At 41.2% G+C, this 26292-nt stretch overlaps 1 protein-coding gene across 2 annotated transcripts in view; it reads right to left on the bottom strand.

Annotated features, from left to right (window-relative positions):
• The window catches only part of SNAP25 (synaptosome associated protein 25), a 151555-nt gene that overhangs the window by 32667 nt on the left and 92596 nt on the right, over positions 1–26292 (bottom strand). For both annotated transcript variants that reach the window (XM_089685123.1, XM_089685122.1), the window contains exon 4: positions 18192–18240. In XM_089685123.1, the coding sequence (XP_089541249.1) occupies positions 18192–18240 (49 nt within the window). The remainder of the gene's footprint in view (positions 1–18191; positions 18241–26292) is intronic.

Genomic DNA, 26292 nt, shown 5'->3' with positions numbered 1-26292 from the left:
TTCCCCTATATAGATCTTTAGTTAGACCTCATTTAGAATACTGTGCCCAGTTCCAGAGACCTCACTTATAATATTACATTGACAAAGTAGAACAAGTCTGGAGATGGTTAACAAAAATGGTGAAAGGTCTAGGGGAAAAAACATATCAGGAGAGACTTCAGAACATAATATGTACAATCTGGAGGGAAGGAAAGGGGAGAAAATAAATACAATGAGGGTGTGAATAAAATTCAGAAGGACAGCATTTTCAATATGAAGTGAGAGTTGGTGATGTCACTACTCTGCTGCTAACAGTTTCTTGCTGGAAAGGAAGCTGTACATGAGGACTTGCAGTGCAAACATCACCCTGCTTCATTCATTCTGTAGCTTTGTACTTCATCTACCTCTCTTATGGGTTCCTGATCATTACCCTTCAGACATCAGATCACCAGTCACCAGGGAAGCAACTTTGACATGAGGAAGCAAAACACTGCCTCTACCAAAATGGCCTACTCCTCTAAGAGACAGTGTGGAATAAGACATAAGTCAGTAAAAGAGAAAGATCAGCTGCAAGGAGCCTATAGGCTGGTGATTAGTTCATTGCCCTCTGCTTGCCTTTTTTAAACATAACTTCTTCAATAAATGTCTTCTTTAAATGTGTTTCCTCTACATGACAAAAAGTCTGTACCATTAGCCTACTAAAACACCAAAGCTCTTTGTACATCATGTATAACATGTTCCAATAGCCAAAAATATTTCATTAGATTAAAGTATTACTAAACCCACAACAGTAAAATCACCCTGTATATGCATATGTCATAGTGTAGGGCAGCAGTGGCACATCTGCACATGCTCAGTTTGGTGAGTATTGCTAGAGAGGTTTTTTGGGGGGAGGGTGCATGTGATCAGCACAGGGCCAATCAGCCCTGTCTTGACAGAGGGTCAGGGTTCATGCAGCTTCATAGCACAGTCAGAAGAGAATGAAAACTCTTCCTACAAGATTAACTAGTGCTCAGGTTAAAGCAGAGCTCCACCCAAAAGGGGAAGTTCCGCTTTAAGCACTTGTCTCCCACTCCCCATTAAGGATTGGCACCCTTGTGGAGCGCGGGGGGCCGAACCCGAATTTGACAAGTATCCGCTCCCACTTCTGCTGCGATTGCCTAAGGCGATCGGGAGCGGAAGTTGTCCTCCCTCCCTGTAGTCTTCTGGGACATGAGACAGGTCCCAGAAGACTACGGGGCCATTCACGAAGCGCTTATGTTTTGTGATATTTCGTTTTCCTGAAACCAAGAGGTAAAAAGGTGACAGGGCAGTGTCCTCCAGCCCATAGCCTATGACTGACAGCCTCAGCTCTGTTCCTGTGCGTTGTTTGAAGGGGGTGTGTCCCTTCCCTCCAATCAGCTATCAGAGCTATTGTACAGTGTGTACCTGCAGCTCTCTGCCCCCTGCTTTGTGAGTCTGTGAAAAAGCCTTTTCTTCTCTGAGTTTTGCAAGAATGTACAGGACAAATTACAGCAGACAAACAGGTACAACTTACATAGGAATATTTGGTTCATCTCTGTATTACCTGAGGCCAGTCACTTCACTGGGTATAGTTAAGGGTTTACAACCACTTGGGTAAAGTTTATCATCTTTAACCACTAGCCTACAGGGCACTTATACCCCCTTCCTGCCCAGGCCAATTTCCAGCTTTCAGCGCTGTTTCATTTTTGAATGACAATTGCGCGGTCATGCAACACTGTACCCATATGAAATTTTTATCATTTTTTTGTGACAGATAGAGCTTTATTTTGGTGGCATTTAATCACCTCTGGGTTTTTTATTTTTTCTTAAACAAACCAAAAACCACTGAAAATTTTGAAAAAAAAAAAAGTTTTTTCTTAGTTTTTGTTATAAAATTCTGTAAATAAGTGATTTTTCTCCTTCACTGATGTGCGCTAATGAGGCTGCACTGATGGGCACTGATAGGCTGCACTGATGGACACTGATGAGGAGACACTGGTAGGTGACACTGATGGGCATTGACAGGCATCACTGATGGGCACTGAAAGGCAGCACTCATATATGGCACTGATAGGTGGCACTGATAGGTGGCACTGACTGGCACTGATAGGCGACACAGACTGGCACTGTTAGGTGGCACTGACTGGCACTGTTAGGCGGCACTGATAGGCAGCACTGACGGGCACTGATAGGCGGCACTGATGCACACTGATAGGCGGCAGTGACTGGCACTGATAGGCGGCACTGACTGGCACTGATTGGCAGCACTGATAGGTGGCACTGACTGGCACTGATAGATGGCATTGACTGGCACTGATAGGTGACACTGAAAGGCAGCTCAGATGGGCACTGATATGTGGCATTGATGTAGCACTGATGGGCACTGAAATGTGGCACTGATGGGCACTGACAGGTGGCATGGATGAGCACTGAGAGCTGGCACTAATGGACACTGACAGGTGGCGCTGCTGGGGCTAAACAGATCATCAGCGCACACTGATCATATGACATCCTCCCAGAACGAGAGAACCACCTTGTGTCCATCATATTACTATATGGTGGGCGGGAGGCGGTTAAAGCGGTTGTAAACCCTCACATACACCCAGTGAAGTGACTGACCTCAGGTGATACACAGAGATTAAACAAATCCTCCTACATATGTTGTACCTGTCTATCTACAGCCATCTTTTCTCTACATCCATTCAAGTGCAGAATTTACACAGGGTCTCTCAGCTCTGAAAATTAGGGGGCAGGGAAGTGAAGTTACATCAGTGAGGAGAACTCTGACAGCTGACTGCCCCCTCTGACAGCCCCCTTCACACAGCACACAGGAACAGAGCTGAGGCTGTCAATCTGCTGGAGGTCCCTCCCCTGTCACTATATTTCTATTGGTGTCAGGAAAAGTTGTCAGAAGTGATTCATGTTTATAGCAGAGGAATGAGGCAGCAGACAGAAGTGGCACTTAGTGCTCTGGATTGAGACAAGTACACACTATAGAGGGATATGCATTGTTCATATTTCACGTCTGAGGTTTAAAACCACTTAATAGGTGAAAATTGTGAAAATTTAAAATCAGTCCAAAAAAATGAATGCAAAGGTGGATATTTGGTGAACAATAGGGAGGATCGTACATGTCAAATGAGGCTGCAGACAGTATTACACAATGGGCACAATTCACTAAGCGGTATCTTACCGCATCCGAGTATGTGGTAGGATACCGCATAGCATTTAAAAAAAAAACATTTGAATTCACTGAAAAACACTACTAAATTACTGCATGAGTTATTTTATCAAGTCTTGTGGTATTTTAGTATTGAAAACCATGCAGTAATGATTCAGCTGTCAGCGGGGTTCCCACTGACAGCTGAATGTAAAAGAGAGAATTGCCAGCAATAAAATAATGGTGTGGGGTCCCCCCATCCATGCCAAGCCCTTCAAGTCTGGTATGGATTTTGAGGGGAACCCCCATGCCAAAATTTAAAAAAAAAATAGTGTGGGCCCCCCCCCAAAATCCATACCAGAACCTTAGCCAAGCATGCAGCCTGGCAGGTCAGGAAAGGGGGCGGATGAACAAGCCCTCCCCCCTCCGGAACCATACCAGGCCACAAAGCACCTTGCCCCATGTTGATGGGGACAAGGACCTCTTCCCCACAAACCTGGCCAGTGGTTGTGGGGGTCTGCGGGCTTATTGGAATCTGGAAGCCCCCAGAAACCAGTTTTGTGGGGCCCCCAGATCCCGCCCCCCCTTGCTAAAGAGGGCATGTGTCCTGGTATGGTTCAGGGGGGGGTGCACGTTCGCCCCCCCCTTTCCTGACCTGCCAGGCTGCATGCTCGGATAAGGGTTTGGTATGGATTTTGGGGGGATGCCACGCCATTTGTTTTCACATTTTGGCATGGGGGTTCCCCTCAAAATCCAAACCAGACCCAAAGGACTTAGTATGGATGGGGGGAGGACCCCACGCCATCTTTATTATTTTTTAATTGCTGGCAATAATTTTTTTTTTACATTCAGTTGTCAGTGGGGAACCCCGCTGACAGCTGATGACTCATAGGTTGCTAAGAGTCCTTAACAACCCACGACAGTACTGACAGATACCAGTACATACTGCATGCCTGGACCACTACTTAATTATCGCATGCATTTAATTATTTATTTCCTTTTGTGAATTGACTTTAAGGTCTTTTTATGCGGTATTTACCATGTGTTTTTGCTGTTTTTGGAAAATACCTCATACTTAGGATAGTGAATTGACATTTTCAGTATCGTATGCGATATGTGGTCCTGTGACTGACTTAACTCATGCGATAAGATTTAGTGAATTGTGCCCACTAAATAGCAAAGGGTCCACAGAACTGAATGCACTGTGTTAAAGGAGTCAATAAAGCTGTGTAAAAGAGAGTTGGTAAAGTCCCAATGATGCATGCACTTGAAGACAGCCAGTTCCAATACAGGCTAGAAGGAGCTCTGTGAAAAACAAGGGGAACAGCTAATAAAGTGCATACTGCACTTAGAAGCGCTGTTCCCCTTCCTTCCTGTTCCAAAAAATGAATCCCTTCATGTGAAAACACTTTAATGGACAAAAAAAAACTCTAAAAGACATATAAATTATAAAAAAATTGATAGAATTTTACTTGAGCATTTAAAGCAGGCAGTGTGATATCTACAATGGCGCATACTAGCATTCGTTTTCACTGCAATAACTGCATGATACAAGAATGCACAAATGGATGTTTTGAGGGTAGCAAGGTGTCTAACTACAGGCCTGAGTGTGATCTATCTCCTACTGGAGGAAGAAAGCCAGGTGCAGGAAAAAACTTTGCCTTTTAATATGCATCTTAATGTCTGCTACACTCCAACAACTTTCAACTAGATTTCTTTAAGTGATATTGTAGGTCACTTTCCATTTTCTGTTTTCAGCTATTAAACTACACTGCAGTGTTTAGATTCTGCAGTGAATCCTATTTCAAATATCATGGTACACAGTATGACAATGCAGGCGGAAAACTGCTTTCCTTGGTATTCTGATGATATAACGACTTCTTTCGGATTCTGAATAATTTAACAGAAAGGAAGAATGAAGCTTTTAGTGAAGCTGCTAAGTGCTCCATTGTATTGACCAGTGTCAATTAAACTGAGGGTTTACCATATATTTACTCATCTCTGGACAGTCAGATGAACAAGCATCAATGACTCACTTGGCTTTGTTACCAGCTACATCTTTTATTTATGTATGGCGTACACTACCGCAATGCATCCTATCAGAAGATGTTGGGATTTTTTTTTTCAGAACACTGACGATTAATATTCTTTATAATTTTATAATGGTAATATTATTGATAATATTATTTATAAACATGTAATTCAGGTTAAAGATCCAATCATTGTCCTGTACATTCCAAAGCTGGTAATGAACTGAACACACAAGATGGCTTCTGCGCTGTCATCTGGAACAGCATGTGACATGATACAATAATGCTAAGGGTAGAGAATAAACAGTGTGAATTATTGCCAATTTGTGTAATTGTATTCTGTGATAAGTGAGACAAACCCCTCTGTTAGCCATGGGTATGATTCATTCTCTCCAGCAATTATACAAATAATGACCATTTGCATATTCATGGGCAATTTACTTGCTGGGAATATAAATACATTGTTTACTTTATAACCGATTACGAGGGTTTATAGTTGGGAGATTATGTAACATTTGCTAGTTTGTTAAGATTTTTAGTAAGTATACTTACTGTATATACAGTTGTGTTCAAAATAATAGCAGTGTGTTGAAAAAAGTGAATAAAGCTCAAAATCCTTCTAATAGCTTTTATTTCCATACACACAAATGCATTGGGAACACTACACATTCTATTCCAAATCAAAACATGAAGAAAAATATATCAAATTTGTGTTGTTCCTCTAAATAAAATGAAGAAAAGTGAATATCAGACTGCTCAAAAAAATAGCAGTGTTTGTATTCTTCTTTACAAACTCAAACATTCACTATATAAACTGAAAAATGTTTGAAGATTTTTCTTTCCTTTGAATCACTTAATTAATATTTAGTTGTATAAGCACTGTTTCTGAGAACTGCTGTGCATCTGTGTTGCATGGAGTCAACCAACATCTGGCACCTGTGAACAGATATTCCAGCCCAGGATGACTGGACTACATTCCACAGTTCTTCCCTATTTCTTGGTTTTGCCTCAGAAACTGCATTTTTGATGTCACCCCACAAGTTTTCTATTGGATTAAGATCCGGGGATTGGGCTGGCCACTCCATAACATCAATCTTGTTGGTCTGGAACCAAGATGTTGCACGTTTACTGGTGTGTTTGGGTTCGTTGTCTTGTTGGAACACCCATTTCAAGGGCATTTCCTCTTCAGCATAAGGCAGCATGACCTCTTCAAGTATTCTGATGTATTCAAACTGATCCATGATCCCTGGTATGCGATAAATAGGCCCGACAACGTAGTATAAGAAACATCCCCATATCATGATGCTTGCGCAACCATGCTTCACTGTCTTCACAGTGTACTGTGGCTTGAATTCAGTGTTTGGGGGTCGTCTGACAAACTGTCTCCGGCCACTAGACCCAAAAAGAACAATCTTACTTTCATCAGTCCACAAAATGTTGCACCATTTCTCTTTAGGCCAGTCAATGTGCTCTTTGGCAAATTGTAACCTCTTCAGCACGTCTTTTTTTCAACAGTGGGACTTTGCGGGGACTTCTTGCAGATAGCTTGGCTTCACATAGGCGTCTTCTAATTGTAACAGTACTCACAGGTAACTTTACACCTTCTTTCATCTTCCTGGAGCTGATTGTTGGCTGAGTCCTTGCCATTTTGGCTGTTCTTCTATCCATTCGAATGGTAATTTTTCGCTTTCTTCCAGGTTTTGGTTGCCATTTTAAAGTATTTGCGATCATTTTAGCTTAGCAGCCTATCATTTTCTTCACTTCTTTATATGTTTTCCCCTCTCCAATCAACTTTTTAATCAAGGTACGCTGTTCTTCTGAACAATGTCTGGAATGACCGATTTTCCTCAGAATTTCAGAGAGAAATGCACTGTAACCAGCATGTACAACATTTGCTGCCTTCCTTCCTTAAATAAGGGCAATAATTGCCACCTGATTTTTAAAGAATGAATGACCTCACTAATAGAACTCTACACTGCTATTATTTCGAACATGCACCTTTCAATTATTGATTCAATTACACAGAATCAGCAGCATGCATGTCATGACTGTTGGGTCTGTTGGATTTCTATTACTCTACTACACCTGCTAGTAAATTATTTGCCATGTAGAAATATCATTTCTACCAAAAACAGTGATTGATCAGGTTAGTGATGTCTGACTGCTATTATTTTGAATACAACTGTACATATATATATATATATATATATATATATATATATATATATATATAATGTATATATATTTATTCTTTTTAATAGAAATTAAAAGATACATATACTTCTGCAGAGTTTCCCTAGGTTTGCTCTCTAGTATTTTGGAAGTGGGAAGAGTGGGTAACAGAATGTCCAAGGTTGTTTCTATTAAAGGTGATATTAAAACTAAATTATAACTTGATTTGATTTTCTGACACATCCTGTAGTACAATTACACATACTGTATCTCTTTATGCCTGATGTTTTACTGAAAACTGTTATTGCATTTAGGTGAAAACCTTTGTTGGGTAATCATGTAAAGTCAAATTCTTCTATCTCCAAATACAGTGGGTAAAATAAGTATTGAATACATCACCATTTTTCTCAGTAAATATATTTCGAAAGGTGTTCACCACATGTCGGTAACAACCCATGAAATCCATACATACAAAGAAACCAAAACAAATAAGTTCAGAAATTAAGTTATGTGTAATAAAATGGAATGATACAGAGAAAAGGTATTGAACACGCTAACTGAAATTTATTTAATACTTCGCACAAAATCCTTTGTTGGTAATGAAAGCTTCAAGACGCCTCCTGTATGGAGAAACTAGTGGCATGCATTGCTCTGGTGTGATTTTGGCCCAGTCTTCAAATCTTGAAGGTTCCGTGGACCTCTTATATGAACTCTGATCTTTAGTTCTTTCCATAGATTTTCTAACAGATTCAAACCAGGTGATTGGCTGTGCCATTCTAGCAGCTTTATTTTCTTTCTTTGAAACCAGTTGAGTTTCCTCGGCTTTGTGTTTGGGATCATTGTCTTGCTGAAATGTCCACCCTCGTTTCATCTTCATCATCCAGGTAGATGGCAGCAGATTTTAAAAAACAGCTCCACACCATGATGTTTCCACCTCCAAACTGCACTGTTGGTATGATCTTTTGGGGGTGATGTGCATTTGACCTCCAAACATGGTGTGTATTATGGCATCCAACAAGTTCCATTTTGGTCTCATCTGACCAGACTATTCTCCCAGTATTTCACAGGCATGGCTAAATGTTTGCAGCAAACTTTAAACGATCTTCAACATGCTTTTTGTTCAGCAATGGAGTCTTGCATAATGTACATGCATACAGGCCATGGCGGTTGAGTGTATTACTTATTGTTTTCTTTGAAACAATTGTACCTACTAATTCAAGGTTTTTTGAAGCTCTCCATAAGTGGCCCTTGGCTCTTGGACAACTCTTCTGAAAATTCTTTTCACTCTTCTCTCATAAATCTTGCGAAGAGTACCTGGTCGTAGCCAGTTTATGGTGAAATTATGTTCTTTCCACTTCCGGATTATGGCCCCAACAGTGCTCATTGGAACATTCAGAAGTTTAGAAATTCTTCTGTAACCAATGCCATCAGTATGTTTTGCAACAATAAGGTTGCAAAGGTCTTTAGATAGCTCTTTGCTTTTAACCATCATGAGATGTTTCTTTTATGAAACCTTGGTAATTAGACACCTTTTTATAGGCCATCAGGTAAAACTGAACCAGCTGATATTAATTTGCACTGACAAGGGGCAGGATTGCTTTTTAATTACTAATTTCAGCTAGTGCCGTGATTTTTCATACCTTTTTGCACCTCCCTTTCTTCATGTGTTCAATACTTTTTCCCTGTGTCATTCCATTTTATTACACATAACTTAATTTCTGAACTTGGTTTGGTTTCTTTGTATGTATTGATTGCATGGGTTGTTACCAACATGTGGTGAAAATTTCACGTCAATAGCACCTTTAGAAATATATTTACCTAGAAAAATGGTGACATTTTCAATACTTAATTTACCCGCTGCCAACTCATGCTGGATCCAGGCATATATAAAAACATGTAACATAATGCAGTTGTGTATTATTTTAAATATGGATTCCAGGTATGGATATTTTATACATAGTCACATTGGCCCAGCTTGGCCATTACCTGGCCAATCCCCATGGAAGCTAGAAATCACTGTAGTAGGCACTGCTACTCTATGGATCTCCACCAGCTCCTGGACAGTCTGAGGTGCAACCTGGTGGCGTCGGATAGACCAAAATATGATATCCCAGAGGTGTTCGATTGGATTTAGGTCAAGCGAGCATGGGGACCATTCAATGGTATTAATTCCTTAATCCTCCAGGAACTGCCTTCATACTCTCACCACATGAGGTCTGGCATTGTAGTGCACCAGGAGGATCCCAGGACCCACTGCACCAGTGTAGGGTCTGACAATGGATCCAAGGATTTCATCCCTATACCTACTGGCAGTCAGGGTGCCATTGTTCAGCCTGTAGAGGCCTGTGTGTCCCTCTATGGATATGCCTCCCCAGACCATCACTGACCTACCACCAAAACGGTCATGCTGAATGATGTTACAGGTAGCATAATGTTCTCCATGGCTTCTCCAGACCCTTTCATGTCTGTCACATGTGCCCAGGGTGAACCTGCTCTCATCTGTGAGAAGCACAGGGCACCAGTGGCAGACCTGCCAATTCTAGTGTTCATTGGCAAATGTCAGTCAAGCTCTATGGTGCTGGGCAGTGAGCACAGGGCCCACTAGAGGATGTCAGGCCCTCTGGCCACCCTCATGATGTCTGTTTCTGATTGTTTGATTAGAGACATTCACACCAGTGGCCTGCTGGAGGTCATTTTGCAGGGTTGTGGCAGTGCTCATCCTGTTCCTCCTTGCACAAAGGAGCAGACACCGGTCCTGCTGTTGGATTAAGGACCTTCTACGGTCCTCTCCAGGTTTCTTAGAGTAACTGCTTTCTCCTGGAATCTCCTCAATGCTCTTAAGACTGTGCTGGATGACACCTTCTGGCAATGGCACATATTGATGTGCCATCCTAGAGGAGAAACCTCTGTAGGGTCCAGATATCACCTCATGCTACCAGTAGTGATACTGACCTTAGCCAAATGAAGAACTAGTGAAAAACAGTCAGAAAAGATGAGTAGGGAAAAAAATGTCAGTGGCCTCCACCTGAAAAACTATACCTGTTTTGGGGGTTGTCTCATTGTTGCCCATCTAGTGCACCTGTTGTTAATTTTATTAACACCAAAGCAGCTGAAACTGATTAACAACCCCTCTGCTACCTTAACTGACCAGATCAATATCCCAGGAGTTTCATTGTTGTGATGCTATACTCTGATTAAAAAGTGTTCCTTTAATTTTTTTGAGCAGTGTACATACACTGGTCCAAGCTAAACCAATGTAACTATGTATGTATTAAATAAACATATCTGGAATTCCACTTTCACTCTAAAGCCTTGCTTAGGCAGGCAGGAGTCTCTACCACCGCTCTGAAAATGACCTGCAGTGAATCACTTTTCAAAGGGGCAGTAGAGCAGAGGCTTTAAGGAGGTTTTTCTTCCAGCTGAAGCTGGATCTTGTATTGAAATATCTTGCCACAGCAGCAAGCCAACCAATTTATTTCAATGTGCGAGTTCAACAAGCTGAGTTTTCGTTGTGCCTGTGAAGCAAAATGCCATAGTTGTGGCATGTCTAAAGCCCGCCATAGACAGTTCCCGCTGAACCAGATGAGATTCGAACCATGTATGGGAAGGCTGAATGTACCCAACTCGATCAACTTGGGTACAACTAGCCTGCCGTAATTTACATGCGGCTGTTATAGCAAATAGGTGGGGGGGGGGGCTTCACGGGAGGGATTCCCCTTTCAACACTGTCTGTGTCCTTGTCCCGTGGTTGCAGGACAGAAACTTGCTCTGTCTATGGCCAGCCTAAGACCCCGCTTTGCTACATGTTATCTTTTAGGTGGGTGGTCGGGGGCAGTAAAATAATGGGTCACTTGTTTTTATGTAGTGGGTCGTTATCTGTGTGTTACTTCTTAAAGAATTATTGGAAGACTCTAGAGGAGCTGCACTGTTTTTACCGCCCCCTCGCTGCCTGTGTAAACAAGACCTAACAAAGTAAGTACTGTCACCCTCCTGGCTGTGCTGCCTTTAGAAATGTATAAATCACAGCATTAGTAATCCTTTGGCAGGTGGAGTTCAGCTGGAAGAAACTGGATAAGCACAACAGCTATGAAGCTATTAGTTTTCAAAGGCGAGATCAGCAATGACATGCTCTATACATCCGCAGTGCAGGTCTTCTTGAGGGTTATGGGAGGCCCAAGTCTTTATTTAAATCAGAAAACTGGTTTAAGGTATATCACAAATAAACAAAGCAAATATGTTGCATAGCAATCAGATGTCAATGCAGAAGATAAAAAACTGTGAATTAAACAATCAATTTTCCATACATGATATATTCTGAAGTACCTGCAAGGCTTTTAAACATTTAATATGGCTGTCCATATTAATGTTTAATGATGAGTAGGTCCTCATCAGGCTATTTTTTCAACAGAAACACACTAAACTCGATCAGCAAAGCATGGATTCAGCAGGTGCTATTTATTTTATATATTTACGTACAATTTTGTTTTTGAACACCCTGATAAAGGTAGAAAAATTACAGTGACATTTCTAGATACATCTATTAGTTTATTTGTGCTGGATGACACCTTTTATTAGTTTATTTGTTCAACTATTTACACTGCCTTCCAACTCTGAATGCTTAGTATATTGATTACTCATTATCTTTTAAAGGCCGAATTGATCCTTACAATCCTTTTTTTTATGCCATTTATAAAAAAAAAATGCTGTACAAATGTCACAGCATTTGCACAGCTGTTACAAATAATCCCCATAATGAGTCTGATATGTTTATTTTCTACGATCATCAACTCAAATGGTTATTTCCTATGACCATCAACTCCATCTAGTGGCCTTAATGCAGTACTTTCCTGACTGAAGTGTTTCAGGAAAATACCACAGCATGGCCACTAGAAGCAACTGATGATCAAAGTAAACAAACAATGGAACTGATGATCATAGGTAATAAAAATATTAGACACATTATGATGATTATTCAGGGCGACTGTGTAAACGCTCTAACATTCATAAAGCATTTGTTTTATAAATAGATCCCTATATGTATAAAGCAGTGAATCTGACAATTAGAAAACATTCACTGCAGACAATTTTTCCAGGTGCGTGCATTTTAAATGACAGTGATTGATTCACAACCAGTGAATGTTTGGTGAAAATCACATTCACTGCTTCATAAATACACTATATTGCCAAAAGTATTGGGACGCCTGCCTTTACACACAGATGAACTTTAATGGCATCCCAGTCTTAGTCAGTAGGGTTCAATATTGAGTTGGCCCTCCCTTTGCAGGTATAACAGCTTCAACTCTTCTGGGAAGGCTGTCCACAAGGTTTAGGAGTGTATCTATGGGAATGTTTGACCATTCTTCCAGAAGCGCATTTGTGAGGTCAGGCACTGATGTCGGACAAGAAGGCCTGGCTCGCAGTCTCTGCTCTAATTCATCCCAAAGGTGTTCTATCAGGTTGAGGTCAGGACTCTGTGCAGGCCAGTGAAGTTCCTCCACCCCAAACTCGATGATCCATGTCTTTATGGACCTTGCTTTGTGCACTGGTGTGCAGTCATGTTGGAACAGGATGGGGCCACCCCCAAACTGTTCCCACAAAGTTGGGAGCCTGAAATTGTCCAAAATGTCTTGGTATGCAGATGCCTTAAGAGTTCCCTTCACTGGAACTAAGGGGCCAAGCCCAACCCCTAAAAAACAACCCCACACCATAATCCCCCCTCCACCAAACTTTATACTTGGCACAATGTAGTCAGGCAAGTACAGTTCTGGCAAACGAGTAACCCAGACACGTCCATTATCAGACACAGAAGCGTGATTCGTCACTCCAGATAACACGTCTCCGCTACTCTAGAATCCAGTGTCGGCGTGCTTTATACCACTGCATCCGACGCTTTGCATTGCACTTGGTGATGTAAGGCTTGGATGCAGCTGCTCGGCCATGGAAACCCATTTCATGAAGCTCTCTATGTACTGTTGTTGTGCTAATCTGAAGGCCACACACAGTTTGGAGGTCTTTAGCTATTGACTCTGCAGACAGTTGGTGACTTCTGCACACTGTGCTCTTCAGCATGTGCTGACCCCACTTTTCATTTTACGTGGCCTGTTGCTGTTGTTCCCAGTTGCTTCCAATTTGTTATAATACCACTAACAGTTGACCGTGGAATATTTAGTAGCAAGGAAATTTCACTGATGGACTTATTGCACAAGTGGCAACCTATCACGGTACCACTCTTGAATTCACTGAGCTCCTGAGAGCGACCCATTCTTTCACAAATGTTTGTAGAAGCAGTCTGCATGCCTAGGTGCTTGATCTTATACACCTGTGGCCATGTAGGTGATTGTAACACCTGAATCCAATGATTTGGAGGGCTGGCCCAATACCTTTGGCAATATAGTGTATGTCTTCATGGTTATCCTTGTTTTGTTTTCCTGCACTCATGACATGTTTAGCTGCAGCTGGAGTCTTCATTTTTCAGCAGCCTCCTTGTGTGAATGCATACGTATGGCAGTACTTCAAGCACAACCATTTTTTATTTGGTCCAGTTACTGTATGTAATTAAAACCTAACTTGGGGCACATAACAATAATTAAATTTGTCCCCTATCCACACTAATAAAGAATCTATTGCTTGTTTTATCCAGGGAATAGGCTTTTACTTGATAATACTCAACTTAGTTCATAGTCCCACACTGGATTATGGCCAAGCACGCCTACCAGCACTTCACATAGGAAAATGGTTGAACAATAAACAATGAGAATTTCCAGATTTTACTAAGCCATAATGGATAGCACTATCTGGAGAGGGGAAATCTAGCCCATGTAATAATGGCACCAAAAATGAGTGTGGTTTGAAGCAAGTGCCTCAAGACTGAGTTCTCTCTTCTTTGTTCTCCACTCTCGTGCTACCAATGAAACGTGTTGTATCTTGTGGTGCATACCTTCTAGCCACTTTTGAGTTAATTGTTCAGCCATTTCCTTATAACTTTGGTGATGTCAGTCTGCTGGGCATCTTATATAATTTACTTTGGAACTCCTAGGTCTGATAAGGTTTGCATAGTGCAAATCCAATTGGTTTGATTTTAACCTTTTGGTTGGTTCAGTATTTGGGGTTCAGGTCTTCCTTTGGAGTTGGACCTATTGGCTATTTAAGTTTTCCTTTGGAGTTGGACCTATTGGCTATTTAAGTTTTCCTTTGGAGTTGGACCTATTGGCCATTCAAGTTTTGGTCTTCCCAGCACTCTGATACAGCTAGTTATATGGGTAACTGTACAAACTATGGGTTGCTTTGATATGACCTTTCATTGGTACATATGGCTTATCCCAATACGTGGTGAAGCCTATTTTAAATATTTTTAAAGTTGGCTCTTTTCCAAATCAAAAATGCAAGGTGACATAAAATGTTTTCCCTTTTTGGATATATTGTACAGTTTACAGAAATGTATTTATAATTTGTTTTCATTTTTTTTATTACTTTGTGGCCAAATAATCTTTAATGCTTATATCGCCTTCAAATATCTTTCTTTTGTACACTCAGCAACATTGTAAGCCAATGGCAACTCTTCATCCAGCCATTCTACATCTTGACAGATAGCTGGATGATCATCTGGGATTATCAATTTCAAGCTACAGCAATATGATCTTCCTCATGTATAAACAGGGTTGATGACTGGACCAGCATTGACCTGCTTATTTCTGATGCAACAGAAATGCGGTCCAAAGCTTAGCTACAGTTCTAAAAAGCCATTCTGCCATGTCACCTGAAGTGACATATGGATCCATTTAAAAGCTGACTTAGCTTGAGGGTACAACAAGCCATTTATATTGAAACCCTGGCAAGTACATAAAACTCTCTGTTTTTTATTGTGTTTATGATGAATATATAGAACAAAAACACAGTGGTGGGCACTCGTGGGAATGGTTTCCTTTGTTGGCCTGTGACAAATACGTAAATGGACATTTTTGGGAATATCCTATAAAGTGATCCCTAAATGATATATTGATATACATATTACTGTTTTCCATTGGCGTATAAAACAAAAATGAAAGCTGTGACTTTGGTATAATTAAATTGTATAGAATAAACCATTATAAATATGAAACTTTTGCATTTCTATGACCTTTTTTTAAAAGGTCCTCTCCATCCATCTGTATTTCTCTTACTTCTGGCTGAAATATCTCTTGAAACAAGTGCTATTTATCCCCTGACATCCATTTGCAATTGAGCTACTGTTTTCTCAGCTGCTCATCAGCTAAAGCAGGGGTCTCCAAATATTCGAAACAAAGAGCCAGTTTTACTGCCCTGCCCTTCAACTTAGAAGGGCCAGACTGTGGCCAGAGGGAGTAAAAAATTCCCTGGCATCATTGGAAGTATAGAGCACCATTGGCTTGGTGGTCAGTGGGAGCAAAAAAATTTAATTATTGGTATAAGTGAGAGAATTAGTATCGTCTCTGCTGCCAGCGGGAAAAATACTACCCCACTGATGGTGTCAGTGGAAGGAATAGGCCAGATAAAGTCAAGCAAAGGGCAACATCCAGCCCCTGGGCCTCAGTTTTGAGACCCCTGAGCTAAAAAAACAAGTTATAAGTTACAGAAGAAGGGAGGACTCACCTCTGTTGTACCATACAGACAGTTATTTGAGGATTGTGTAATTCACTTCCAACTGATAACATGAACAGATCTAGACCTATTATGTGACAGATTAAATTGTTTTCAGGGGCCAATTTTGGTATATTTTGGAAATGTACCACTTCCTTTCCCAAATTTTCCAACAACTAAAGTGTTTCCTGGCGGACTGACCCTTTAAAAGAAGTGTCAGATCTAAATAAAACATTACTTTATATGATCAAGCCACAAAAATAACAGTCAATACCTTACCTGCACAAAAACTAAGATATCTGAAATGTATCTGACATTGGTTTGTATGTTGTAGTTAAAAACTAGGTGCTATGGTAGTTTTGGGGAAATGTTACTTTTGGCAGCATCTTTCCATTGGACAACTGAACAGGAAGTCAACAACACACAATATCCCTTTTTTATTTTAAAGGAGACCAGTCAAAATTCAAAGTTCAGTAATAAACATGTTAAACGAGTGGATGCATTTTTATATTTGGGAAAGTCCATTAATTCCAAAGTCAAATGTTAACAGCAACAGTGCTTTCAAATGACATTAATCAAGTTATCAATAGTACTGATAATTTTTGTTCAAATGTTCATACCAATTTTCTGTAGAAAATGTTAATTTGGAAATTTACTTGTGTATGGTCAGCTTTACATTATAGGTCTATCTTTATGCCCTGGTTCACACCAAATGCAGCTTTGAAATTGCGCTTCTTCTGATCGATTTCAAAGCTGTCGATCAGTGCCACTTCATGTGTGGTTTGCTGACATCTGTGCGTCATGCACAGATGTCAATGCAAGTTGCACATGAAATTGTAAAAAATAGTGCAGGTAGCTTTTTCAAAGTTGGTCTGACTCAGAGTTGCACTGATTTGAAGGGTTCCATAGCCATAAATAGGGTGCAATTTGTAATGTGACTTTGATCTGTCAAGTCACATGACAAGTTGTACCAGTGTGAACCGGGGCTATGGCATTTGAGCTTGTAATAGTGTGTGCAGACAGGTCCGTATGCTTAGGAAAATGTTCACCCATAAACAATAACAACAGAAGAACATGGTTGTTATTATTATTATTATTATTATTATACAGGATTTATATAGAGCCAACAGTTTCCTCAGCACTTTACAATATAAAGGGAGACAATACAGCAACAATACTGTTCAATACAAGAGGGTTAGGAGGGCCCTGCTCCTCAGAGCTTACGACTTCACCTCATTCTGCAAGAAATGTTCATCTGTTTGTATTTTTTTATTATTACATGGCTGGAGTCCTACGTTAAATATTATCTTTTCTGATATACTTTTGATCTAATGAAATGATGGAAAACACTTTCACATGAACCAACATGTATGTTTGTTTAGTGGCTATTTGTTAGCATTTGCAAGCAGAACATTGGCTTAGTCGATGACATTGTCGCACAAGGGGTACTTGTTTCATGGACTTTCTGCACGGAGTTTGCATGTTCTCCCTGTGCTTGTGTTTTCTCCCACACTTCAAAGACAAGCTGGTAGGTTAATTGATTCTTCTCTAAATTGGCCCTAGTACATGTGTACAAATTGGCTATGCACATGTTATCACATTCTGTATGCAAGTATCAAATCTGTGCAATCAGGGAGGTTTGAGAACAAACCTGGCGACGTACCTAGAAAACAAATCTGACAAGGAAATTCTATGGAAACAACTCTAAAGTGTATTTTATATAGTGCCCCATAGTGCCCAAGAGCATAGAATCACTGAAAGTCAGATAGGAGTGAACGAATAAAGCAGCCCATAGATAATTCTTTGTTTTCTTTTGTTCCAACAGCGGGTAAAAAAAAAGAAAAGACTGGATTTCCCCCATCCACACATTCGAGGCGGATGGGAGAATCACTCCCGCTGAGCTATTGTGTTCTGATAGAGGAAAGACTTCCCTGCCAGCAGAATACACTGAGATTTTCCAACAGGGTGGTTGTACAGAAGTTGATTGGTAGATCAACTTCTGTACAACCAGCCTGCCCATACATGGATTGAAATTTGGCTGAAAATGGGATAAATTTCAATTAATGTATTGTCAGCTTAACGAAGACACATAAGAAGTTGCAAATGTTACTTTGGAGAAGCCCGATGTCCAAGCAGTGTGGGTGTGCACCTCTAGAAAATATAACACTTCTGAGTGGTTCATCATAGGAAGTCATAGAGTGGAAGTAAAAGCTTTTTAGAATAAATATTTCTCCTAAGAAAACTGAACTTACCTCCTTGCTCATCCAACATAACCAAAGTCCTGATTCCAGCATCTTTACTCTATATCCACAAGATAAGTGCCATAGCAGAGGGAAGACAGAGAAAACAGTCAGAAAGTGAAACCAACATTTAAGGCAAATCAAATAGTCACATAAGACAGTTAATAAGATGGATAGCAAGCTAGAAATTCAGGGGGACGTCATTTTTGGTGTCTAGCGTTTAACAATACTGTCACTTTCTACAAGCAGTAGTATTTGAAAAAAATTAAAATGTTTTCAAATGTTTTTTTCAGTAAGGTAAATATGAAATATTGTATTAATTTTGAATCTTTCTTTTAACTCCTTCACGCTGACAGTATGCATATATGTGGCCTCTCGGTGGATGGGCCTTGACGCAAAGAGGCTGCATATCTGCATACCAAAATGTAAACAAACCTGAGCATGCCCTGTGCAACCCATGCACAATTACCAGCACCTAACAGAAAGCTGATCATGTGACTGCTGTAAAAGCCAATCCCGATGGTCACATGATCATTAGCCCCACCTTCCCGGCATCAGAAACCTCTTAAAGGGCCGAAAGGAGTCAGTATTAAGGGTTAAGCTTGGGGGGCAGTTTTAGGCTGCTTTTCCTTTTTTCCAGGCTATCCCCTTGCTTCTTTGATGTAATGCCTGTTGTTTACAGACCACAGTAGCTCAAGCTGAAATTCATACATGAATAACACATTGCAGCAATTAATCACTTATCAGACGGCTCAGTCCATAGTTTAAGTGAGGAGGATGAAATCTGAAAGCAGAAAATATGTGCTGTTCTGTCGCTTATAGAACTCATAGTCTTCTGGCAACTATTTGCCTTATATTATATGCTTATTTCTTAAACAAACATTGTAAATTGATAGCAAAAAAACAGATATAAAACAGTTTAAATGTATTCATTAAAAATTCTAAAACCGTGGTTTAGGAAAATTAATAGAGTTATGTTGGTGGAAGATCTCCTCCTGTCCCTATGCAATCAACATGACTAATTCAGCCATACCTGGCACTGCTGCTGCAGTTATATCAGTCTCTTTGTTCTGCCTCACTTATATATATTGTTTTCTGTTGTATTAAACAGCATGAAGTTATTACTGTTCAGTAGTATCTGGACACCTAGTGGTGGTTTACAGCCAATACAATAGCTGAAGTACAATTGTGTTGTATTTAACAATGCTGTCTTGAAGAGTTAAGCTGCCTGTGGATGGTGCCAAGTCAGCAGGTGACCATACTGTCTAGACCAGGGGTCTGCAACCTTTAAGACATAAAGAGCCACTTGGACCCGTTTCCGAGAGGGAAAAAAAGACTGGGAGCCGCAAAACCATTGCAACATTTAAAACAAATCCGACACTGCATATATTGCAAAAAGCGCTCTGGTCATGAAGGGGGTTTAAGGGCCCAGTAAGCAAAGGGTTAACCAGGGCCACAGTGTATCGTCATAATCACAATCATAGCCTTAGGTCAGTGGTGGGCAACCTTTTTTTTCAACTGAGCCAAATCTTGCCAAAACCACGATTGAAATTTATTTTGAGAGAAACATTTTTAAAACTGAAAATACATCCCCCATATAGTAATTCATCCCCCATAGTAATTCATCCCCCATATAGTAATTCATCCCCCATATAGCAATTCATCCCCCCTATAGTAATTCATCCCCCATATAGTAATTCATCCCCCCTATAGTAATTCATCCCCCCTATAGTAATTCATCCCCCATAGTAATTCATCCCCCATAGTAATTCATCCCCCATATAGTAATTCATCCCCCATATAGTAATTCATCCCCCATAGTAATTCATCCCCCATATAGTAATTAATTCATCCCCCATAGTAATTCATCCCCCATATAGTAATTCATCCCCCATATAGTAATACATCGCCCATAGGAATTCATCCCCCATATAGTAATTCATCCCCCATATAGTAATTCATCCCCCCTATAGTATTTCATCCCCCCTATAGTATTTCATCCCCCCTATAGTAATTCATCCCCCATATAGTAATTCATCCCCCATATAGTAATACATCCCCCATATAGTAATACATCCCCCATATAGTAATTCATCCCCCATAGTAATTCATCCCCCATATAGTAATTCATCCCCCATAGTAATTCATCCCCCCTATAGTAATTCATCCCCCCTGTGTCAATTCACTTACCTTTGCTCCGCGCGTTCCTCTAGCTGTGTTCCCGCGCCGTTCTGGTCTTCAGGGCGGACTGTGAGAGGAGAGGAGTTCGTCACGCTGCCCCGCCTACATCCTGACAGCCAATGTTTGGAGGAGGGAGGGGAGCGGGCGCCCGGCACATAGAAGAGCTGCATTAAAAGAGCCGCGGCTTGCCGACCCTATTGCCTGTCACCTGGTGGGCAGTGTGCTCCGGAGCCGCAGGAAAGGTGAAAAAGAGCCGCATGCGGCTCCGGAGCCGCGGGTTGCCGACACCCGGTCTAGACAGACCAGGTTTAAGGAGGTATGATAATGCATAAAGCAGCATTTGAAACAGAACACTCTTTTAGCCAAATGTGAGACTCTTAAAGTCAAACTTAAAGCAGAGTTCTACTCAAAAGTGAAAGTTCTGCTTATCTGCCTCCACCCAACCTCCACTGCCACATTTGGCACCCTTTGGGGGGGAGAGGGTGCCTGGTTTTGACAGGTACCTGCTTCCACTTCCATCTTAGTTCACTGCAGCAAACTGAGTCTGTCCCCCCCCCCCACATTTCACAGGTCCCAGAGGACTGCAGCTCATTCACAAAAGCACAGCGCGATTCGCTCATGCACATTATGAAACCGGCTGTGAAGCCGCAAGACTTCACTGCCAGTTTCCTTTAGGCAAGATGGCAGCCAGCAACGGACAGTAGATTAAAGAATCGGCTCAGGGTGAGGACATTGCTGGATCCCTGGACAGGTAAGTGCCATAATATTAAAAGTCAGCAGATACAATATTTGCAGCTGCTGACTTTTCATTTTTGGGAGGGGGGCCAGAACTCCTCTTTAAAACTCTTCCTCATTAACCCCCTTCCTCAAATATTCATTCTACCCCTTTCTTTTGCATTTCTCATATCTCCTGCTTCCCTTTCCCCTCAGTCCATTAAGACCCCAAGCTTACACCCTCCCTAATATTTAACAATACCCCACAAAACTAATGAAGAGAAAACTTTCACTTTCTGGTAAGTTATTGTTAATCAAAATTTGCCATACACTGATACTTATGTGCACATCTATCGGTCACATAAATAAAGGTACATCTTGCAGATGCTGCAAATTTACAGTATATTGGTTTGTGAAGTACACCCAGACATCTAAGGGTTACGTGTTTGCAGAAATAAAGGCCGGTTCACACTGATGCGGTGTGGTTTGGCCAGGAATCACATTGCATTCCTGTTCAAATCACATGCGATTCTTTTTCTGTGCAATTTAAACCATTAATTTTGTATGGCTCAAATTGCACAACGCACTTGCAGGAAAGGTGCAGGACCCTTTGTTTTTTGCAATGGAATCGGAATGCATGGGTTTTCACACAAATGCAGTGCGTTTTGTGAACCTCTTTTGGGGGTGTTGTTAACTTAACATTGACACCCAAAGCAGTTGGCATGAACGGAGTGCGATTCTGATGCAGTGAGGGAAGCGCACAGAATTCGCTGAGAATCCTGCACCACATCAGTGTGAATTGGGCCTTATCCAGTTCTGTGAAACATGCTAGAGTCTTGTTATATCCACAACAAGCAGGAACTGTTTAAGTAAATGGCAGAATCTGATTTCTTCACTGGGTGTCTTTTTGTACCAGTTTTTGTAAATGTCCAGATTTGTTGCCAACACGTCGCTCACATCCCTGCACCTGTCAGCCTGATACACCCTAATGTAACAATGTCACATTGAGCAATAGCCTTTCTGATCAAGCTTGAAGCTACAACAACCCATATACAGTATACAGTATGTAGCTATTGTTCTTTGAAGATGAAAAAAAACAAGATAACAGAAGTGTCCGAATCCACTAACATGTCACATGAAGTGTGAAATCAAAGTCATTACTTGTGTAGAAACATAAGCAGCCGGCTATATGTCATGTCTACAACCTATGCTGTAGATCAGCGGTATCAAACTGGCGGCCCTCCAGCTGCTGTGAAACTACAAGTCCCATCATGCTTTGGGAGTCATGCTTGTAACTGTCAATCTTGCAATGCCTCATGGGACTTGTAGTTTGGCAACAGCTGGAGGGCCACCAGTTTGACACTGGTGCTGTAGATGAATAGGAGCTACACAGCTTCCTTCAAAGCGATCTTTATTGAATCATGACTAGTATGGCTGCTTCCACGATGTCCCTGCCCAGGGATCACCTTTCCCTAACGCATTTGTAAGCGGGTTGCAATTTAGCTAGCTAGGTTCTGCCCCGGATGGGAAGGTTAGGGTTAACCTTAGTTCCCGGGTTTTTTTCTTGGCTGGCTTTTTGGGCTCAACCCACTGATCCTGGACATATCAAAGAGAAAATGCTCTGGAGCCAGAGAGAGCCATAGAGTCGAGAGTAGGAGTAGTCTTGCTCCTGCCTTTCTGTCGTCAATCCTTGGCTGAGGAAGGATCAGCGTTACACCTTGCTGCTGCGATATAGAAACCCACCGAAGATACCAGCTGCTGGACTCTGCCGATAACCATGGACTTTATTATTTAAAGACTCTACCTTTGCAGGTATGCCAGGGCAGCAGACAAGCCTCAGCTAGGGTTTAGGGATGTAGGGAAGAACTGTGCAATGCAAGTAACTGGCGCATTTCACACATAGTCTACAGCTGGGATCACTAAACACATCGGGGTATGAAGACAGCACCTAAAGAGTCATCCTGGTGCAGTACAGCATGTTAGCAAGAGTAATGGAAGGGTAATGGAAGCCTACAGTCAGTTAAGCAGCCTGTCATAAGTGTGTACCTGTTATGGGTGGTTTTGTCAGTACTCCTTCTGCCAACAGTCTGTCTCCCATAGCCATGGGGGCAGATTAGCAACACTGACCTGCTGATAATTAGAAAGAGATTTGGAAGACTCCCTGTAGCTTATACAAAAATACACAGTAGTTATACCATCTCCTCTGTAGGCTAATGGTAGACTGTGCATTTTGAAGGTGACTTTGAATATAAATAAAGGAACACAACATGCTGCATACAATAGTGATTTCTATTTCAGATGTGGATCCAGTATCATGGTTGAAAAAAGGGCAAAGGAATCTGTAGAACAAAAGTGTCAACATTCATATGGTCTTGAGGTAGCATGGTTGGCAGGAGGCTTTAGAAAGCAATGCTTAGATGAGAGATGAATATAAAAATTGAACAAATCCTTTCCTGACCTGGTGAGTGCTATAGAAAGGTATCATAAGCTGCTTATTCTCGCATCTGTAAAAGTCTTTAAATCAGAAATATCCACTTTTAAAGAGCTTATTTTAGGTAAGCCTGATTGCTTGACAGCACAGAATATATCGGTGATAACATCATCAACCAGATCATTTTTAGATATGTTAAAAAGCAGCAGCATACTCAGGAACAATGAGGTAATCTGCATACAATGTTTTAAAGCCCAACGCCAGGGAAAATATAAATCCTCCCTTGCAGCAAGACTACCTACACACTGAAAGGGTTAAATGCTTGTTTAGGTCTAGGGGGCGAAAAAAGTATCTTTACTGACCCGATCGTTGGCTCTCTCAACTCCCCTACACTCCAGCAGTGGACTGTTCCTTGGCGTCCCCACATCCAATGCAAGTCTATGGGCCCTGCGTTATTTATTTTTATTATTATACAGGATTTATATAGTGCCAACAATTTGCACAGCGCTTTACAACAAGAGGGCAGACAGTAGAGTTACAATACAATTCAATGCAGGAGGAATCAGAGGGCCCTGCTCGTTACAGCTACAATCTAAAAGGGGAGGGTCAGGCTTCTCTGAAATGAAAAAGTTTCAAGGATCGCGTAAAAGTGGACAGAGTAGAACATAGCTGGACAGTTTGTGGTAGGGAGTTCCAGAGAATGGGAGAGGCTCAGGAGAAGTCCTGGAGGCAAGCATGGGAGGAGGTGACAAGGGAGCTAGAGAATCTTTTAAATGTGTTGCACTTTTGGAAAACCATATATGTAACACCCCTGAAATCAAATAAAGTGCTAATATACTGTAAATATTATCAATGATAATAAATTCATATAATTTCAAATGTAACAGAAACATTCCAATAAAGTTCCAAACCAGACAAAAATTTATGACAATGTTAATAAATGCATAAAAATAAACAAATAAATCAATCAATAAATAATACAAGTCTCCTGGGTGGAGACTTAGTGGTGACGTCACCACGCCCACTGGGGTGCTGGATGTCTTGTATCTGATATGCTTCTTGAATTTTAATGCTTGTGAGTATATTACTTTGATTTTAACAATAAATTCACTGTGCATACTGTACCATGAGCAATTACTCTCCTTGTTTCATATGATCTTGGTGATTGTTCTATACCGACTTGGAGGTTATCTGACGGCGGAGCTATGAGTGGGGCATAAAGCCCCCCATAGTGGAGATTGATTGCTGCTGGATGCACAAGCTTTTGGTCCAACCATCCCGGATTGTGTTTTTTCATCTAGAGCTGTTAGACCTTGGTTGTAAGGTCTCTGGTTCTGGTAAGAGGCCTATATTTATGTGGGTGGCATGCACAATGGTGAAGATTTGAAGCAGTAGTCACTTTATTTTGCAATCAGCTGCATGGATTGAGCACAGATTGTTTTACACCTTTGGGAGATTGGACTTTACCACTTATTTATTGTATTATTTCTTTATGTGTATATTTTTATGTATTTATTTACATTGTCATGAATTTTGTCTGTTTTGGCACTTTATTGGATTGTTTCTGTCACATTTGAAATTATATGAATTTATTATCATTGATAATATTTATATTAGCACTTTATTTGATTTCAGGGGTGTTACATATATGGTTTTTCAACAGCACAACACATTTAAAAGATTTACTGAGTATGTGTTGTAGTGGGAATAAACAGTGAGTGCAGCTGTTGTTTTCTTCACACACAGAGCGCAGGGTAGTCATTTTGAAGGGAACTAGAGAGAAGGATGTCTTGGGAGGAATGAAGAGAACGATTTGGTTGGTATTTTGAGATTAGGTTGGTGATGTAGCTGGGGGCAGAGTTGTGGATGGCTTTGTAGGTTGTTGTTAGCATTTGGATATTAATTTGTTGGGTGACTGGCAGCCAGTGGAGGGATTGGTAGAGAGGAGTGACAGACACTGAGCGGTTGGTAAGGTGGATGAGTCTAGCAGAAGCATTCACGATGGACTGAAGGGGGGTGTCAAGGGGTGTCACTGGTGGTGGGACTCACCTGCCGTGTGGGCTGCAGTACCAGGGCTGGCCAGCGCGTGCTCTCAGCAGCCAGAAGCTTACTCCTGCAATCAAGTCATCACCTGAGGCTGATCGCAGGAGGTGTATTTAAGGAGTGGCCAGGCCTGCAGTCAGTGCCTTGGTGTATGTTTCCCGTGAGACCCTGTACCTGCATCCTGTGTGCTTCCTGCCTGATCCTGATTCTGCTTTGATCCTGACTCTGAACGAACTCCGCCTGTCCTGACCTCGGCTATTCCTGACCACTCTTCCGCTCGCTCCTGGTACCCTGTTTGCCCGTTTGCTACCGACCCAGCCTGCCCGACTACGTTTGATTTGTATATATGGTTATCTGTTGGAGGTTGGGTTGTTTGCACTGTGTTATGTTTACCTTGCACTGCGTTTCTGTTGTTTAGTCTTTAATAAATTGTCTTGTTTACTCTATACCTGAAGCCGGTGTTTCCCTGTGTCAGTCCACACACCTCTGGTCTTACCCGGAGCCCTGACAGGGGGATAGCCAGGGCCGGTGCTAGATTATTTTGCACCCTAGGCAAGACCAGCTACCTCCCCCCCAAATAAATAAGTAAATACAAATAAGAAAAAAAATTTAGAAAATATTAAATCAACAAAACATGAAACTGCTAAATTTCTTTTAATTTGCATAAAAGTAAAAGTCACCAGCACCAATATTAAAGACAAAATCAGTGTCACGGATGGACTGTATCTGTGGCTGGTAGTGGCA

Source organism: Staurois parvus, unplaced genomic scaffold, assembly GCF_062004578.1.
Source record: "Staurois parvus isolate SC_StPar_1 unplaced genomic scaffold, SC_StPar_1.0 ptg000362l, whole genome shotgun sequence".
NCBI classification, from domain to species: Eukaryota; Metazoa; Chordata; class Amphibia; order Anura; family Ranidae; genus Staurois; species Staurois parvus.
Note: the sequence above shows the minus strand (reverse complement) of the source record. Positions and strands in the feature narration are given on the sequence as shown.